At 41.8% G+C, this 19,544-nt stretch overlaps 1 protein-coding gene across 2 annotated transcripts in view; it reads right to left on the bottom strand.

The window, feature by feature from the left end:
* The window catches only part of LOC136857423 (peptidoglycan-recognition protein SC2), a 95,555-nt gene extending 77,472 nt beyond the window's left edge, over positions 1-18,083 (bottom strand). For both annotated transcript variants that reach the window (XM_068225179.1, XM_067136076.2), the window contains exon 1: positions 17,965-18,083. In XM_068225179.1, the coding sequence (XP_068081280.1) occupies positions 17,965-18,010 (46 nt within the window). In that variant the 5' untranslated portion in view covers positions 18,011-18,083. The remainder of the gene's footprint in view (positions 1-17,964) is intronic.
* Between the last annotated feature and the right edge of the window lie 1,461 nt (positions 18,084-19,544).

The raw sequence follows: 19,544 nt of genomic DNA, 5'->3' as shown, positions 1-19,544 counted from the left end.
TATGGATGAATACAACCTATATATATTGAATGACGGTTCACCTACACTTCTACCTATACCTATACCTGGACAAAGACCATCGGCTGTCGACTTACCTTTTTGCTCAGCAACAATATCTACGGACTTTTTATGGAAGACGTTATCTTATCCTATATGTTCTAATCACTACGGGATCCTAGTTTCCTGCAATGATTCCAAACTCTATGCCCCATATAATCCGGCAGTGAAATTGAATGTTACAAAAGCTGACGTGAAATAACATGGAACAACTATCTCATGTACAAGAACACAGATGCCCAAGTTAAACGTTTCCTAAAGAATCGGAGGAAATCGGCGTGGAAAACCTACTCTGAAAAGTTGTCAAATGACGAAGAAGTCTCCACAGGTATTAGCTCTCCGCGACTGGATTGAACATTTTGCGAATTTGATTGCTCCATCGACCACATTGTTCGAAAGATTACATTCGCCATCTTCTAATCAGCGGACGTCCTATATGTGCCCTATTACATCACCATTCACATTCCGTGAATTAGAATTGGTCTTGAAGGCATCATCCAACTCAGCTCCAGGGTACGATCAAGCCCATTACTTGATGATATCTAACCTCCCTCGGTGTGCCAAAGATACCTTTCTCCAGCTCTTCAACGACATATGGAAGGAAAGTGACTTTCCAACAGATTGGACTACTCAAATAATTGTTCCAATATTGAAACCAGGGAAGGATCCCAACGATCCATCATCCTATCGTCCTATAGTACTGTCATCCTGCATCGCTAAGACTTTTGAAAGGATCATGAAACTTCGGCTTGAATGGCGGGTGGAACATCACGCAGTCCTTTCAACGATGCAGTTTGGTTTCCGGAAAGCCAAAAGTACATTTCACAACCTCAGCCTATTAACCACTGATATAGAACGGAGTTTCTTAAACAAAGAGTATTTATTTGCTATATTTTTGGATATTTGTAAGGCTTACGATAGTGTGATAATCCCTGTACTAGTATCCATACTCAGCCTTTTGGGCTTTCCCAATATATATATATATATATTTCTGGGATCATTAATCTTCTGATCACAAGAATAGTGTATTTCCGTCGTCATGACAGTACTCTTTATGGCCCTCGTATTGTCACGAATGGGCTTCCTCAGGGTGATATTATCAGTCCTTTATTATATGCCGCCTACATGGCAGATCTGGATAAAATGTTTGGTCCTACGATCAGAGTGCTTCAATATGCGGATGATGTATATATTTACACCTTCTCTACTAACTTCCGGTTGACATGCATGTGGCTAGACACGGCAGCTTCATACCTCGCGCAATGGACAGCGCAAACAGGACTCACCTTATCTGCTGAGAAATCAACTGCTGTTATTTTTAGTCGAAAAAAGGATTCCATTCTCCTTCCCACTAAAATCATCAGCGAAACTATTAAGACTTTATCTCGATAGTAAGCTTACCTGGAGACGTCACGTCGAGCACCTAGTAAAAAAAGTTGATCGAGCTTTGAATGTCTTACGAGCTGTTTCTAGAATCTTGTGGGGTGGGGACACTACAACATTGTTAGTACTGTATCGAGCATTAATACGTCCCATCTTAGACTACGGAAGCATTTTTTTATGGAAATGCACAGCAATACATTCTCAGAAAAATAGATATAGTACATTATCGTGCTATCCGCATATGTCTAGAGGCAATGAGTTCTACTCTTACGAACGTACTCCAAGTGGAAGCCAAGGATATGCCTCTCACGATAAGAAGACAGTATCTGGCGAATAATTCGCCGGTCAACACTGGGGTCCAATAAACTGATAAGCATATTAAGACTACTACAAATGGAAATTGACAGAAAGAACATCGGTCAGAAAGACCGGACTACATTATTTTATGAAAGCTTCAAGAATTTCCAACACTTGATTCCCCTCATACTTCAGTCTGGAAGCCTCCCAGTATTTCAACACAAGTACGAACTTCTTCTGCTTACACCTTCCATATTCTTCATTACTAACAGTGTTTCCATCAATGAGAGTTTATCAGATTTTCTCAATACCACCTGGCCCAATTTTGTTCATATTTATACTGACGGATCCAAGACCACAACAGGCATGGGTTATGCATTTTTCTGTGTTGGATCTCAGGTGTTAAAGAAGTACTCCTTACCTCAAGAGACGTCTATTGTTACTGCAGAAATTTTAGCTGTCCTCTCAGCCATTAGCTATGGAATTCGTCACTTCCTCAAAATTCTAATACTTTCTGACTCACAATGTACCCTTCAAGAGCTACAAAATTCTCGTTGGGACCTGTCTACACATCAGTATATATTAGACATTTTAAACTTAATCTATACCGTACAGGAAGCAGCTCAGAAAGTGCATCTCCTATGGATTAAAGGCCACGCTGGTATAATGATGAACGAGATAGTAGACCAGCTAGTGAAAGAAGCCACAACTTGTGAACTCCGCCTTAGCAAACAGTTACCATATTCTGATTTCCTGTCCATAATCAAACAACAGGTCTACAAGTCACAGCTTACAAGAGGAAAGCTCTATGTTAAAATTCAGCCCACCATACCAAAGCAAATATGGTTCAAGAAATTGAAACTAACTCGCAGACACCTTTCATCTTTAATTAGAATGCGTCTGGGGCATGGATGCTATCCGAGTCATCTTCACAGGATGAAGATCTTCGACAACCCTCACTGCCCAGAAAACCCTGAAGAAATAGCCGACTTGAACCACATCATATTGTCCTGTAAGAAGTACTCCCGACAACAGAACCATCTTTACTCTTCTTAGGTGAAGTTAAATACCCTACTGCCAACTTCAGTTGCCATCCTGTTATCAAACATTACTCCACAATTATTATGCTTACGAGCGGTCGTACCCATCGTTCACTGGTTTATTAGCTTCTTCGAGAGACCAGTTGTGGTATGCCACCCATACTCACGGGATCAATTCCAATTCCAATTCCAACCAAGAGAACATTAAACCTGAAAGACTGCATCTCATTTTAGCAGATCTAGCTATTAAAGAAAACTGTTTTTCCTATAACAGTAGCCCTGCAATGCCTCCGACAAGGATGTAGAAGTAAACGGGGTGAAATACCAACACTCTCTTATCTATGAGTATGACGTGAGGAAGTATATACGATGAGTAATGCATGGTTGATGGTTAGCAGTGGCGATCTGACGGAGCGAAGCCTAGCGCACCTATCCTCCCGGTCCCCGCACCTAATGGGCATTCAGCAGCAATCTTCACGAGGTGGGTTGAGGGGAGAGGGACGCAATGCTTGGACTGCAAAATCAGTCTCCGATGCTTTGCACTCAGATTACGTGCGACGTTTTCTCTCATTGTTTTCAAGTTTTGTAAATGGAAATGTGTCAAATGCTTACATTACAATGTGCTTTAGATTTCCATTCTCATTTGAGGTTTGGGCTTCAGCGATAGCCTTGATAGTCCTCAGTATACGCCACTGCAGGACAGCCAACGTGGGATTTGAACCTTCCTTTCCTTTTACCACTTAGTCTGGTTTCGGTTACGAACTCGGGAGTTGAGTGTTGAGATGAGATTCACATAGTAGGCTACACGTTTTTAGTCAGTATGCCTTTCCTTAGACACCAGTGGTGAACTGAGTGAAACTAGCAAGTGGTGGAGTGTATGGGCAGAATGAAACCGGAAATCATGCATCGCCTACGCTTCAAATAAAGTTGATATAGTACTGGAGCTTTTAGGCTTATTGTGCTGTTATACGCATTCATTACTGTGTTATCTGTGATGTTGTTATGTTTGCAGGTGAAGAGGAAAGAAGAACGACAAATAGCCTACTAACATCCATTCCCCGAGCAAGAGGAATTTGTCATTCGCGCCTTTGATCTTTCCGAAATCGACCAGCAAAATCCGTTATGAACTGACAAGGAATCGAGACGGGAGTTCAGCGGTAAAACGACAGTATAATAATAATAATTTCGTGTGGCTATTTCTAGCCGGGTGTAGCCCTTGTAAGGCAGACCCTCCGTTGAGGGTGGACGGCATCTGCCATGTATAGGTAACTGCGTGTTATTGTGGTGGAGGATAGTGTTATGTGTGGTGTGTGAGTTGCAGCGATGTTGGGGACAGCACAAACACCCGGCCCCCGGGCCACTGGAATTAACCAATGAAGGTTAAAATCCCCGACCCGGCCGGGAGTCGAACCCGGGGCCCTCTGAAGCGAAGGCCAGTACGCTGACCATTCAGCCAACGAGTTGGACACGACAGTAACTAACCGCTTCGCTAACGGAGATTACTCGAACTAGCACCAGTAGGCCTAACATTAATGATAAAAAATGACAAGATGATATTTAACTGAATACCAATAAAATCCGTCCGCCTCTGTGGTGTAGCGGTTAGTGTGATTAACTGCCACCCCCGGAGGACCGGGTTCGATTCCCGGCTCTGTCACGAAATTTGACAAGTGGTACGAGGGCTGGAACAGGGTCTACTCAGCCTCGGGAGGTCAACTGAGTAGAGGTGGGTTCGATTCCCACCTCAGCCATCCTGGAAGTGGTTTTCCGTGGTTTCCCACTTCTCCTCCAGGCAAATGCCGGGATGGTGCCTAACTTAAGGCCACGGCCGCTTCCTTCCCTCTTCCTTGTCTATCCCTTCCAATCTTCCCATCCTCCCGCAGGCCCCTGTTCAGCATAGCAGGTGAGGCCGCTTGGGCGAGGTACTGGTCATCCTCCCCAGTTGTATCCTCCGACCCAGAGTCTGAAACTCCAGGACACTGCCCTCGAGGCGGTAGAGGTGGGATCCCTCGCTGAGTCCGAGGGAAAAACCAACCCTGGAGGGTAAATGAAATCCGCACTACTACTACCGGTACTACTAATATGTTTTTATTCCTCTCCTGAAGGGCGGAGGCGGGCCTCTTAGACGGTGACGCCGTCTCTCAGGCCGGGAGATTTGTTACGGTGAAGGAGATGCTCGGAGAAGGTGAGAGGGTTGACGGCCGTGGCCTATACTAGGAACTGTCTCGGCATTCGCCTTAGTGCAGGAGAATGAAAAACCACGGAAAACCATTCTCAGGGCAGCCGACGGTGAGGACCAGCCTTTCTTCGTCTCCCGAATACATAGGCATACATTTGGTCGGTCGGAGTGCAGAGATGTCGGACCAGCCGAAGACCACTCTGCAACCCCCGACCATGAAATCCGTAAATGAGACTTCAATCCAGTACAGTAACTTATGATGGTAACCAAAACACGCTGACCGCCCCCATTAAGATATAATCTCGTTCCTATATAGGAGCACACAGTGGCGTGCTACCGGGCTCCAGCACGTAGCTTGGAACTGTAAGGAATATTATTAATGGCAGTACAATTATCCTGGTGCCTTCTCTTTGTTTCGAGTACCATATGAATTTGCTTTTCGTGAAAATCAGGACAAGATCTGTCGAACACCTAGGTCTGTTCTCCCGGGGAACAAGGCTAGTGCTCATGTGAAGTGAACCCTTGCCCAAAGAAGATAGAATAGGAGACCCTTGCCTGTAGCCTGAAGGAAGCAATACGCAGACGCAGCCAAGCTTGCAACACTCCCCCTAGCCGCTGGAGTATACCATCAACCGGGATCAACTTTCACTGATCCCGTCTATAATTACTTCCCCTCCCGCTACCTCCTGCTACCCTGATGTTGAACGTGGTAAGCGATTCTGCCACTAGAGAGGTAGCATCGTCTGGGCTCGAAAGTAAAGCGCAAGTGGGGGCAATCCATCTTCCTTTTGTGTCAAAAATAAGGAATTCGTAGGTGAGTCAAAGAATCTTTGACTGACCCTAAATGTTATCCCGCATTACAATGTAATTTACTCTGGTGAAATGAAATGGCATATGACTTTTAGTGCCGGAAGTGTCCGAGGACATGCTCGACTCGCCAGATGCAGGTCTTTTGATTCGACGCCCGTAGGCAACCTGCGAGTCGTGATGAGGATGAAATGATGATGAAGACAACACATACATCCAATGATGGTTAAAATCCCCGACCCTGCCGGGAATCGAACCCGGGATCCCTGTGACCAAAGGCCAGCACGCTAACCATTTAGCCATGGAGCCGGACATTTACTCTGGTAATAGGGGAGGTCTCAGTGAATCACCTGTCAGTTCTTTCAGTTGCTTTGTGCGGTTTTTGATCTCGCGGTTATATTACTGGTGCGTGTTTTCCTGTCATTGTGTTAGTGCTAAAGTTTATACGGAGATTTATAAAATTATTTATCCACTGCAGTGTAAATAAAGTGAAATTAAATGAGTGTTCTAGTGAGGATCTATATTCTCACGATTCTATTTGCACTGATGTAAGTTGGGAAATGAGTATACAGCATGAATAGTGTGGGCAGTTTGATGAAAGGACTATCGGTATTTTCTAGGAGAAGGTTAGAAGAAAATTTGAACATAAAAATTATAGTTCGTCCCATTCCAGTCTGAAATTCAACTCAGAAGGCTTCGCGCGCGAAAATTTCCAGTTATGTCAGGCATTTCAACTGTAAAGTTTACGACGATAACAGTTGGATATATGGTTGTGATTTAAGAAATACTTTGTTTTACTTTCCTTGCGTCTTATTTGGAAGGTAATGATATCTGGAGCACGAAAGGTGTGAAAGATCTGAAAATCCAGGCGTGTTCTTGGGATTAGTCGATTTTATGAGCAGTTTATATAGTGCCATTAAGGAACACATGAAAGCCAATAATGTATTTAAGGGCACATCAAAAACCATCCAGAATGAATTGCTAGACTGTATGCTGCAGGTCTGCCATGAAAAGATACTGGAGGAAGTACATAACACTAAATACACTACTATCATGGCAAATAAAACTACTGACGTCTCTGAAGAGCCACAGTTGGCATTGTGTTCAGATACGTATTCAATGGCCAACCACTTGAAAGATTTTGGAGATTTTTTAATCCAGACGGACAAACCGCAGATGCAATATCTGAGTGCATGCTGCAGCAAGTCAATAGTAATTTTCGGACCGGGCGAGTTGGTCGTGTGGTTAGGGGCGCGCGGCTGTGAGCTGGCATCCGGGAGATAGTGGGTTCGAACCCCACTGTCGGCAGCCCTGAAAAGGGTTTTCCGTGGTTTCCATTTTCACACCAGGCAAATGGTGGGACTGTACCTTAATTAAAGCCACGGCAGCTTCCTTCCAACTGCTAGGCCTTTCCTATCCCTTCGTCGCCATAAGGCCTATCTGTGTCGATGCGACGTAAAAAAACAAATAGCCAACAATAGCAATTTTCGTGTTAATCCAGAGCAAATTATCGCCCAAACTTACGGTGGAGCATCTGTGATGAGTGGTGAAAGAGGTGGAGTTCGAAGGAAAATCAAAGCTAGGCATTTACATTTACTGCTACGCCCACCATCTCAACCTCGTATTTGAACACGCAGCCTCTCAAAATCAAGCTGCGCGCGTATTTTTCTGGGCCCTGTTTCATAAAACTAACTAATAATATTAGCTAATAATTTTAGAACTCATAAAAATAATTATTAGTTAACCAAATTCTGTTTCATAAAGATTTACACATGACTAATAAAATATCTTCACTAATAGTATTAGTTCATTAGTCAGCTGATACAAATGGAGGTTAGAATCGGTCTGTTGCATATGTTCTTGGTTTGGGTTTGTTCCTAGCAAGAGGGTAATGCTTGACTACAACCGACTATTAATCCACATGTTCAAATGGCTCACTTGATATTTTCGTTGTTGCGAATTCAATACATATGAAAATGGATAAAAGAAGTGAAAATAATGTGTGAGAAGAAAATTTCTTTGCGGAAAGTGATTGAGTTAAAGCGTAAACTATTCGCAGCCTTTTGAACACTATAACTCTCCTTGCTCCTTTTACTTTTTTATTTCACGTGCTCTTAAACATCTCTGTTGAGATGGACTAGCAAAATCTTTGTTTACTACCCCTGTTGGTGGGGGCGGTAGAATAACAGCCACGGTATCCCCTGCCTGTCGTAAGAGGTGAGTAAAAGGGGTCCCGGGGCTCTCAACTTGGGAGCGTGTGTTGGCGAACATGGGGCAATGAGATAAGTCCTTCCATTGCTTCAACTTACTTCTGCCAGGCTCATTTTCATCTACCCTTCTGACCTCCCTTGTTCATCTCTTGTTCTTTTCCGACCCTGACAGTATTAGGTTGCGAGGCCGAGAGAGTCTTTCATTTTCACGCCCTTCTTTTTCTTTAGCCGATACCTTCATTTTTCAAAATGTCGGATCCTTTCCATTTTTCTATCTGATTAGTGTTATTATAGATTATGGTTGCCTAGTTGTAGCCTACTTCCCCTTAAAACAATAATCATCACCAGCATCATCTTGGTTTACTGGTGATACAAGCCAAGATTTTAAAAGATACCTGGAGTGTCCGAGCAGAACTGCACTAAAGAAACACAATGATACTGTGTATCTCTACCAACCGTGCCGGCCCTGTGGTGTAGGGATAGTGTGCCTGCCTCTTACTCGGAGGCCCCGGGTTTGATTCCCGGCCAGGGTCAGGGATTTTTACCTGGACCTGAGGACTGGTTCGAGGTCCACTCAGCCTACGTGATTAGAATTGAGGAGCTATCTGATGGTGAGATGGCGGCCCCGGTCTAGAAAGCTAAGAATAACGGGCGAGAGGATTCGTCGTGCTGACCACACGACACCTCGTAATCTGCAGGCTTTCGGGCTGGGCAGCGGTCGCTTGGTAGGCCAAGACCCCTCAAGGGCTGTGGTGCCATGGGGTTTGGTTTGGATCACTACCAACAGGTGGAGTGCAATGCGAAACTGCTATTTTAAGGTTATGCTTCATTCCTTGCAGTGGAACGTTCTATTACCTACCAATCCTATCAAGCAAATACTCAAAACTTATATAATCTAACCTAAATCTCCCATTATACTGGTATTCATATGTTTGTTACATGTCAGTACAGGCTGTTTTTGACGTAACATTTATTGAACGTTGAATACCTACACTCGTTCCTTATTACTGTTTGAATCAGAGTCGACCATTTTAGTGATCTTCATGATTTTATGCCAAAATATTAAAATACCGCTCACTTTGGTTTCACTAATAATATGAATTATGAGTCAAAATACACTCATGGAAATAATCCTAATATGAGTAACTTTTTTTTTTTTTTTGCTAGGGGCTTTACGTCGCACCGACACAGATAGGTCTTATGGCGACGAGGAGTAACTTTTATTAGTCACGTTGTCTATGAAACCATTTACTAATATTATTAGAAACATCTACTAATAATTTTGACTCATAAACTAATAACTAATATTATTAACTAATAATTTTATGAAACATAATACTAATATTATTAGTTAATATTATTGGTTTCTTACTAATAATATTAGTGAAAGATGTTTTATGAAACAGGGCCCAGAACGTACCTAAGAAATTGGAAGTAAAAGCCATGAATTCAGAAAGGATGAAATATCTGTTTGACAACATTCGAGAGTACTGTACAGCAGAAACGAGGATTCGTTGCACCATCGGCCAGGCGACAGTAAGGCCGCTGATTCTGGCCCAAATAGCGAGACGGATTGTGTTCGCAAAAGAACATTCCAGAAAAATGAGCAACAATTCACTTTTGTTATTACAGGATACAAGATAGATTAGTAATGAGGCTCATTATAGTTCAAGTTTCATTATGATACAGGTTCTCCACCAATCAGAGTTCAGATTTTCAGTATGATACAGGTTCTCCACCAATCAGAGTTCAGATTTTCAGTATGATACAGGTTGTCCACCAACCAGAGTTCAGATTTTCATTATGATACAGGTTGTCCACCAACCAGAGTTCAGATTTTCATTATGATACAGGTTGTCCACCAACCAGAGTTCAGATTTTCATTATGATACAGGTTGTCCACCAACCAGAGTTCAGATTTTCATTATGATACAGGTTGTCCACCAACCAGAGTTCAGATTTTCATTATGATACAGGTTGTCCACCAACCAGAGTTCAGATTTTCATTATGATACAGGTTGTCCACCAACCAGAGTTCAGATTTTCATTATGATACAGGTTGTCCACCAACCAGAGTTCAGATTTTCATTATGATACAGGTTGTCCACCAACCAGAGTTCAGATTTTCATTATGGTTACAACTGTTTGACCAATTAGGTAAGGATAGAACAATCAAAACCGAGCTCGATAGCTGCAGTCGCTTAAGTGCGGCCAGTATCCAGTAATCGGGAGATAGTGGGTTCGAGCCCCACAGTCGGCAGTCCTGAATATGGTTTTCCGTGGTTTCCCATTTTCACACCAGGCTTCCTTCCCATTCCTACACCTTTCCTATTCCATCGTCGCCATAAGACCTATCTGTGTCGGTCCGACGTAAAAAAAAAAAACAATCAAACATGTCGGACACTCATATTAACATCAATGCACCTTCTATTTCCAATATTCCACAACCGCACGGCGCATTCCCGCAAATTCACTTCACCAACTGTACGATAAACAATTTGTATTTGAAATAAAGCTGGGTTATGATAACCTTCTATCAAATATTTGAAAACATGACATTGCGAAGGTCTTTGATCCACTCACGAAAAATCAATAACCAACGCATGCGCTATGCGCTCAACTGTCAAGCGACATCTCGACAGAAATTTATGAATATTTAAAAAATAGAGTTATAATTAGCGTCGAGCAAGACCAACTACAATTACATCAGACCGTAATCCAGAAAAAACATGGCGAACGTCAGTGTGCGATATGAGAGGTTTATTCCGAGTCACCTAAAGAAAGTATCACAAGTCGAACGTCATGAATTGCAACTTACTAACTCAAAATATGAATAATTAAACACCAAAAGTAGCGTTATCGAGTATTGTAAGTCCAAATGAAATTTCAGAGGGGAAACTAACGAAGGGAGAATTACTGTATCAACGTCAGGTTGAAACAGACACAGAGTATAAAAATATTTCACATATGTATCTCCGGTCAGCAAATACGATATATAGATGTCAACAAAGGACATTATTAACCTTATATGGGATACTATGTAACACCACCATCAACCAAAACCCATTATGTAAAACACGCAAACAAATTTCTCCAACAAAATTTCAACCCTCCAAAATCCACCTGCACTGTTGGTAGGTACAAGCTATATTTATATGATACACTTGACCATCTAAAGCACTCGTCACCTTAAAACTCGCCAGAATTGACGGTAAAATTGTATTTTATATAAAAAAGAACATAATCCTCATGTTCACTCACGGGAAATGGGGTTAGGTTTAGTTTACGCATGATCATTGTAAAACGTTGAAAATTAATTACATCATTCTTGCACCACCGTTTAAGATGAATTTAGTTTCTAAATCATAAATCTTGGTCATGATTTTCCGGATGTTTCTGGGACTGATTTAATTTTCTTTGTAGTTAGGTACTTTGGCTGATAGGGCAAATGCTAGGATAGGCATCATTAGTTTTAACGTCGGAAGTTTGCGCGGCACTCGAATTAGATCACCACCTTCTATGGGTATATAATGTCTTCTCTAACAATACATTTGATTTAAAAAATTATAAAATGATTAATGCACACAACATTATTAGTGTTATGATTCGGTTTGAAGTTTTCCTTACGAATTCTCTTAACCCAATTTTGCCTTAATACTAGGTCTTTTGGAAACGGGAACACTGAAGCTCTTACTTACATCCAGGCACACTGCACATTAAACGATAAACATATTGCATAGGTGACAAAAAATGAAAATACTTTCAGAGAAGAACATGAGAATCAACATTAACCTAATCACCACCGATTTGTTGGAATAAAAAAGCTCTTTGAGAACAAACAGCTTCTTACGGCACTGAAAGGGGATCTATAACCTTCTTAAGACCATAAATAAATATAATGTATGATTAATAATATTCAAATTTCCGTAAAAATTTGGTAATAACACGGCTTACACAAAGCAAAACAAACGCATGCTAGCACTCCAACTGCCACCATTATAGACAGTTTCGATAGGTCGGTTAAGGTCTGAGATATTGTAGTTGGTCTTACGTCGAGCATAAACAGCCGTATGCACTATTATTTGATTGTCTCCGTGGTTTTACGACTAAGCTGCAGAATTCCCAACTATACACCACTCAGTTGTTGGTACTTAAAAGTGGTTTAATAATTTAGTAACTACTGTTACCAATCCCTAAGTCTGATTTATAATAATTTATTCGATTATAACACAGAGAAATATACGAACAATACTAAATGAATAAAGTGTTCAAATAAAATTAGAAAAAAAACATGAAACCACACAACTGATAAGTCCTGGGTTGTCAGATACCTGAAATGAAAATACGGGACACATGTGCGATCAATGACATCAACGGGTTCGGGCGCGTTTCAAAATGATACGCTTATTATTATGTTGACATCATAGTGCAGTTAAGGCTTGCATTAACATTTATACACAGACTGCCGAGCAAGTTGGCCGCGCGGTTTGAGTCGTGTAGCTATGTGCTTGTATTCGGGAGACGATGGGTTCGAACCCCACTGTCGGCAGCTCCAAAGACGGTTTTCCGTGATTTCCCATTTTACACCAGGAAAATGCTGGGGCTGTAGCCTCTCTTAAGGCCACGGTCGACTCTAATTCTAGCCCTTTTCTAGTCCATCGTCACCGTAAGACCTGCGTCTGACGGTGCGACGTAAATCAAGCAGGAAAAAAACTAAAGTTTATTTAATTATTCATACCAGTTCTTTCAATTTCAATATATTTTCATAACTCTGAAGTGCTGTTAACAGTTTCTTGTCATTCTTAGAAATTCCATAAACAACTCTGCATGCCATTGAAGAAAACTTTACAGAAATGAACATCTCAGACCTAAGCAAGTCAACGGAACATAATAGGCCTATTTCTCACAGCTGACAATTCCACACGAACATGCGGTGGACTCGGACTACCTCAGGTAGTTGTCCGATATTACGCGTTTTATTTGCCAGGATGGACAATCCGAGAAATGCAAACAATAAAATAAAAACAATTTTAAAAATCTACGGACTCACGCCAAGTAAAGAAACCAAGGAGGGAAGACATATATTCTCTTCGAAAGAAGGAAGAAATGCTCTTGGTACTTATCAGAGGTGGAAACACTGGCGTATTTCTCTCGAGGTTGAAAATCATCGAGCATACAAACTATTTGTATGCTCGAAGTTCAAACTACGGGACAATTGCCGTCCCAGAGAGGAACTGTCCGGGACGCGGGACATTTAACCCAAATACGGTACTGTCCTGTAAAATCGGGGACGTCTGGCAACCCTGGATAAGCCTGTTATTACCTTCGCACAAAGAACTCATGGACTTACTAACTGACTGTTGTTATTGCACAAACATTGTTGTCGAATAATGTGTGATAATAGTGATAATTTGTGCATAATACGATCCCAGATACACTACACATCAAATACGTATTTTTTAAACTTAGGCCCATATATAACTAGCTGATCTACCCGTGCTTCGCTACGAAATTCTACATTGTATACAGAATTCTAGGGTAGGTAGTGCACACGTTATGAGTGAGATTGTATTAAATTGCATAGTTCTTAATGTTACCCTACAAACGCGACGGGGAAGTCACCAAACGTCTTTCCTCATATGAAGACTGGGTTAGGGAATTTTCATTGTAATGGTTGGCCCGCTTCCAGTCACAATCAGGTAGGGGAGTTTTCATTATAATGGCAGACACTCACTCTCCACCTGCCTTTTTATATCCTCAGAAAGACTGTCTTAGTGGTTTTCCCAACTGGAATAAACATAGGTCATTGCAATAACGCCAGTAGGAATGGGGCGATGAACAGTAATGCTTTCATATGAAATAATCGATCAAATGAAAAAAACACACATTTTCTCACTTTTAACGAACAGTACTACGCTGACGATCTAACAGTCCAAAGTTCCAGAGCTGGAATGACCAAGCAGCAGACAGCCGGGATCCGTGAACACTCTTCGTCTTTTTTTCGACGCTGGGGGGTGTCGAATAGTGGAGGGTTTCAGGGAGAAAACTATGCCCTTTTACTAACCTGTTTCCTAGGAGTACCCGATGAGTCGGAAAATCTCAATTCACTACACTGGCGGCGGAAAAGTCTATCTGACTTGGAGACAAATTTTTCCTCCAAGCCAGAGGAGAAACCCCCTGTAGTGATGGGTCGCGTGATGCAAAGCTCTCGATGCATTCTGAGCAACCGATGCAGTACGTGTCTCATAATGCTATCTCATTGTCGTATAGAGACGTGAGGCGCATGCGGTCTTTGTCTTGAGGCAGTGCTGGGAAGCGTATTGAGAGCTCTCGATGCATTCTAAGCAACCGATGCAGTCCAAGCCTCGTAATCCTGTCTCGAAGTTTGAATCGGACATCATGCGCAAGCGGTGTGTTATCCCTCGACTATCTTGCTGATCAACTGACGACGTTACCCCCACTTCTTTATAATCTACGCCCAGTCAACTTACGTACTTCCTGCATTTTAACTGCGAACTGTCCCGCTTCCATGGTTAAATGGTTAGCGTGCTGGCCTTTGGTCCAAGAGGGATGTTTTAACCTTTTTTGATTAGTTCGTTTGGTTCGGGAACTGAGTATGTGAAATAAATAGTAATGACGTATGCGACGTATTTGTATGATTTAATTGAAACTATTTCTTTCACGACGCATCGAATAGTGTGATAATTTGAACAGAATGGAAGATATTAAAAAAAGCAAAGTCATCTCCGTACAAGCCATGAAGGCCCTTTGGAGGGGTGGAAGGTAAAGGCTTCCACTATCCGTAACCTCGGCACTTGATGGGGTAGAGTGGTTAGCTTTACGCCCGGCCGCCTTTGCCCACAGGAATTAACCTGGTACTCATTTTTGGTGTAGGCTGAGTGAACCTCAGGAACATGTGCACCTCCGGAAGTGGAAATCTCGTTTCTTAAATTTTACGACTTCCTGACGAGGATTCGAACCCACGTCCTTCCGGGCGAACCGAACACGCCTTTATCGCCTCGGCCAGGCAGCCCCTATGGAAGAGGTAATGGCGTAAAGATACTGGTATATGGGTACATGTATCTGAAAAGGGACTCATTCTCGGTTTAAGTCTACTTCTGGACTATCGATACTTTTATATAAGTATGGTAACAAATAGATCGTTTTCATGAAGAGGATCATTCAAGACCAACTAGAATATTATCAGACCTGAAGGCATGCATACAGGTTGAAGCCGAAGTCCACCGACAAACTTTCGGAAATTGTCTAGGGATACCTTCAGTGTATTTTGGTACAAGGGACCCGTGGTCTCCGGTGGATAGTTACGGAGTAGAACGGGTAATGAAATTGTGATTTATTCGGTTTTCATCATCATCATCATCATCATCATCATCATCTGTTTACCCTCCAGGGTCGGCTTTTTCCTCGGACACAGCGAGGGATCCCACCTCTTCCGCCTCAAGGGCAGTGTCCTGGAGCTTCAGACTCTTGGTTGGGGATACAACTGGGGAGAATGACCAGTACATCGCCCGGGCGGCCTCACCTGCTATGCTGAACAGGGGCCTTGTGTAGGGATGGGAAGATTGGAAGGGATAGGCAAGGAGGAGGGAAGGAAGCGGCCGTGGCCTTATGTTAGGTACCATCCCGGCATTCGCCTGGAGGAGAAGTGGGAAACCACGGAAAACCACTTCCAGGATGGCTGAGGTGGGAATCAAACCCCCCCTCTACTCAGTTGATCTCCCGAGGCTGAGTGGACCCCGTTCCAGTCCTCATACCACTTTTCAAATTTCGTGGCAGAGCCGGGAATCGAACCCGGGCCTCCGGGGGTGGCAGCTAATCATGCTAACCACTACACCACAGAGGCGGACTTATTTGGTTTTATTACCCCAAAAAACCGTATTTCTGTGCAAATAACTCCACAACAGTGGAAAAGCTTGCAGATTCAATAACGAAAACGTACAACACAAAACCCAGAGTAATGCAAAGCCTGTAATATGTAATAACCGAAACGTACAATATGAAACACAGAGTACCTAATGCGATAACCCTCAGTCGAAACACGTACACTTTTATCACAGTGTGCTCTGTCAGTGTACTGTGCAGTAAAGGCTGTTTTAAAGATAACAATTCCATGTCGTTGGCTTCCAACACGTTAAAGAACTCTTGCGGGACAAAATTCCCACACCTTGGCATCTGTCAAGAACTAGCATTTAGGACGGACGTAAAACAAATAACATTATTATTATTATTATTATTATTTTCAGTGCAATGGCTAACTGATCTGATGAAAAGGCCACGAAGGAATCGGGTTTGTTTGCATTATGATTGGTTTGTATTGTATATGTTCAAGCAAGAGAGAATTTATTATTATTGGTTATTTTGTATATTCAATAATGCTACAGTTACTTCTGTTAGTGATTTGGTTGTTTCTGCACGAAAAAGGTGTGTGTTTGGTAGCCGAAACTCTGATTGCAAAAACAAAAACAAACAAAAATATTTGAAGAGAAGATTCGAATCAGCGACAGGAGCGAAGGACAATATCCAATACTATTTAACCAACTGAGCCACGCTCACAGCTCATGTACTAGTTGTTTCTCTTTCTACCACATTTGCCCTGGCTGAGATCCAACTGAAGCGTGCCTCGAGATGCATCGAGAGTAGTGACGTCAGTCTCGAGTATCTGAAACGAGTTTTGCCCATCACTACTTCACTGCTAATTTGGAATAAAATGAATGTAGAATTTAATAAAAGTGAAGAGAAGGAAGCTCTTCTTACGAAACGGCTCTTTTTAGGGTTGAATTTCGATTTATTTAGTGAATTGTGGTGCTATAATTTGAAATAGGCCTAAATTGTAATTCTAGGCCAGGTCATACTACTACTAGTACAAAGTAAAGATCAAATAGCTAAAATACTATGATGAACCAGTGTGTTACGTACCAGCAGTATCAGAAAATGAATGTGCCAGAGGAATGGCATGCTAAAGAAGAAAGTTATCTAACTCCCCAGCTATTTTCCGCCAATATTCAGTCAGGCTGTTACACTCGGTACGCATCAGTAATCCCATCTATGGGAGTTGAGTGGCAGCATAAGAGACAAAGAACATCACAACAAACAATGGTCTATGTAATGTTATTTTTGATAAATGTTATGCGCTTTCGATATTGTAGGCCTTCACATTTAGTTTTTATCCGACTCTGAAATACCACTCTTATCATAATCGGTACGGTAAATTATGCATAGGACCATTAATAACATAAATATTTGAGAATTAAATTTTAGGCCTTTCCCTAAACTACCATTTCACTTAACGTGGATGAAATGATTTAGCCTATAGCCTAGATTGTAGTGGCTCATTCCCTGACTTTACATACCGATTTTCATTAAATTCACTTCAGCCGTTATCTCGTGATGCGCGTACATACATATAGAAAGACAGACAGACACAGACAGATGAACAGAAATGACGGAAAATTAAAAAGAAGTGCATTTTCTTGTTACTGTGGACTCGTCCGATACAGAAATACCATTCTTTTTAAATCCTGTGCAATGTATAGACAACAACTCTTTTTTTAAATATATATAGATTTTGGTGTCAATTTTCATTGCTGTGATTATTTCTAAATAATTTGGCGCAGGTCATTTGTGACGAGACCATCGCGGTGTTGCGAGAGACGGCAAGAGCAAATATTGTTTATAGCTGTACACAATTATAATAACTTATGCTAGATGCAGTTTTCTTTGCGAGGAGTCTGTCGGACCCCTTAAAGGCCTTGCAGGCCCTAAAGTCGCGCGCCTGATTTGATTCCCCCCACCAGTTTGTTATGCAGACAATTAAAATTATTCCTCCCGGTCTGTATGTCCTTCGTTAAATGACAGCAACACAACAGACACAGACGAGTGAAGTAGACATTCGTAAGGTTGTCCTGTTCTAACTACAAATGACCTAAGGTAAAGTTAAAAATAAGAAACTGAAGGGAATCACAGACACTACCTTGCGGTGAGTCGTATTCCGACGCTCGTCCTGAGTTCGTCAGCATCTTGTTCTGTCACCAGCCCAACTGCAAGAAGAACGCGGATATCCTGTAACGTTGAATCAGAGATAGCATCCGCGTGATATGTACTGAGAGTTTTCCTCCTGCAAGAAGCCTGGCCTTCACTACAAGGAACTGTTCGCTATCTTTATGATTCCTTTTATACGCAACTGGCAAATGTACCCGTGCTTCGCTACGGTATTCTACATTGTATACGGATATCGAAGTAAATTACTGTACATGAAGTGAATAAGTTTTTTTAAATTGCATGTCTCTTGGCGTTATCAGAGAAACAGCATAGGGAGTTCCACATACGTTGTTTCCAATGTAAAGTGCGAGTTGCAGAGTTGTCTACTGCAATTCACTATGCGTAACGTCAGTCACATTTTGATGGACAAATTTGTTTATAATCGGGGGCACCCTTGCAAGGGGGCACCTTTGCCTAATGACAAAGAGAATCAGGTAAAGGAGTTTTGAAAAAATTGCACGCTCCCTTGCCTTCTTCTAGTAAAATCGAGAAGGGAATTATTCATTACAATAGTACACAGGTGTTGGAGAAGGACCCTATTCCTACTGCTAGTTAAAGTCGATATGGGGAGTACTGATTACAGTAGCAGACGCCCTCCTGCTGGCATTCACTATTATTTGTAAAGTATTGATTACAATGGCAGACACACCCCTTTTAGATCGCTACAAATCGACATCAATGAATAAATATAGATCGACATATGCATGTTCACCTTCATTTACGGAATAACTGCTGCTAAATGGTGCATCGTATCGAAAAACGGATTGTACGATGCCTCTGGCCTCATTTAGCGATCTAAATGGCTGGTCCTATGATATTTCCTCGTATCTCATCTATTTATAGGTAAGATTGTTTTAAAAACGTTGAATAGGGTGAAATTTGTGTAAGGTTTTCACACAGCCGACAGGTTCAAACATAGAATTCGGCTCACATATGGCTACTGGGTGGGCCAATATTCGTGTAGAATTTGATAATCCTATCTTTCCTAGAAGTTATTCAAACCATCAATTGCACTTGTACAAAGCGCAAAATTTTAAGTAAACCCAGAAATAGAACCAAATTTAACGGATAAGGGATAAATATCTGAAAAAACGTCATGGGACGAAAGTTATAGAAAACTCCAAATTGATACAACTTACCGTTTAGCCACCAAATATCTCGAAAGGAAGGTCTGCACCGTCATTAAAATTGCCTTCATATTTTGGTATTTTTCGGGGGTAAAAAATAAACATTTTAAACATCTCGTAAATTTTCAGTGGGTTACAGGCTAAAAGCTATAATTTTGCCCAATTTCAATTTTCTAACTCGTCTGGCAGGTTGTGCCTCATCTTGATATTGGGGAGGGGGTTAACAATTAGGACTTTCAGGGAACTTTTAAGCCCATGAAACCTATAGGTTATCGTTCTGGATAAATATAACCGACTACGTTCTTATGCAGATTTGAAACTCGTAGCGTGTCCCTCTGAGAGAATTTTGAGAATTTTCTATTTTTCTAGAGATTCTGAAGTCATC

The sequence above is a fragment of the Anabrus simplex genome, chromosome 1 (genome assembly GCF_040414725.1).
Source record: "Anabrus simplex isolate iqAnaSimp1 chromosome 1, ASM4041472v1, whole genome shotgun sequence".
NCBI lineage: Eukaryota > Metazoa > Arthropoda > Insecta > Orthoptera > Tettigoniidae > Anabrus > Anabrus simplex.
Note: the sequence above shows the minus strand (reverse complement) of the source record. Positions and strands in the feature narration are given on the sequence as shown.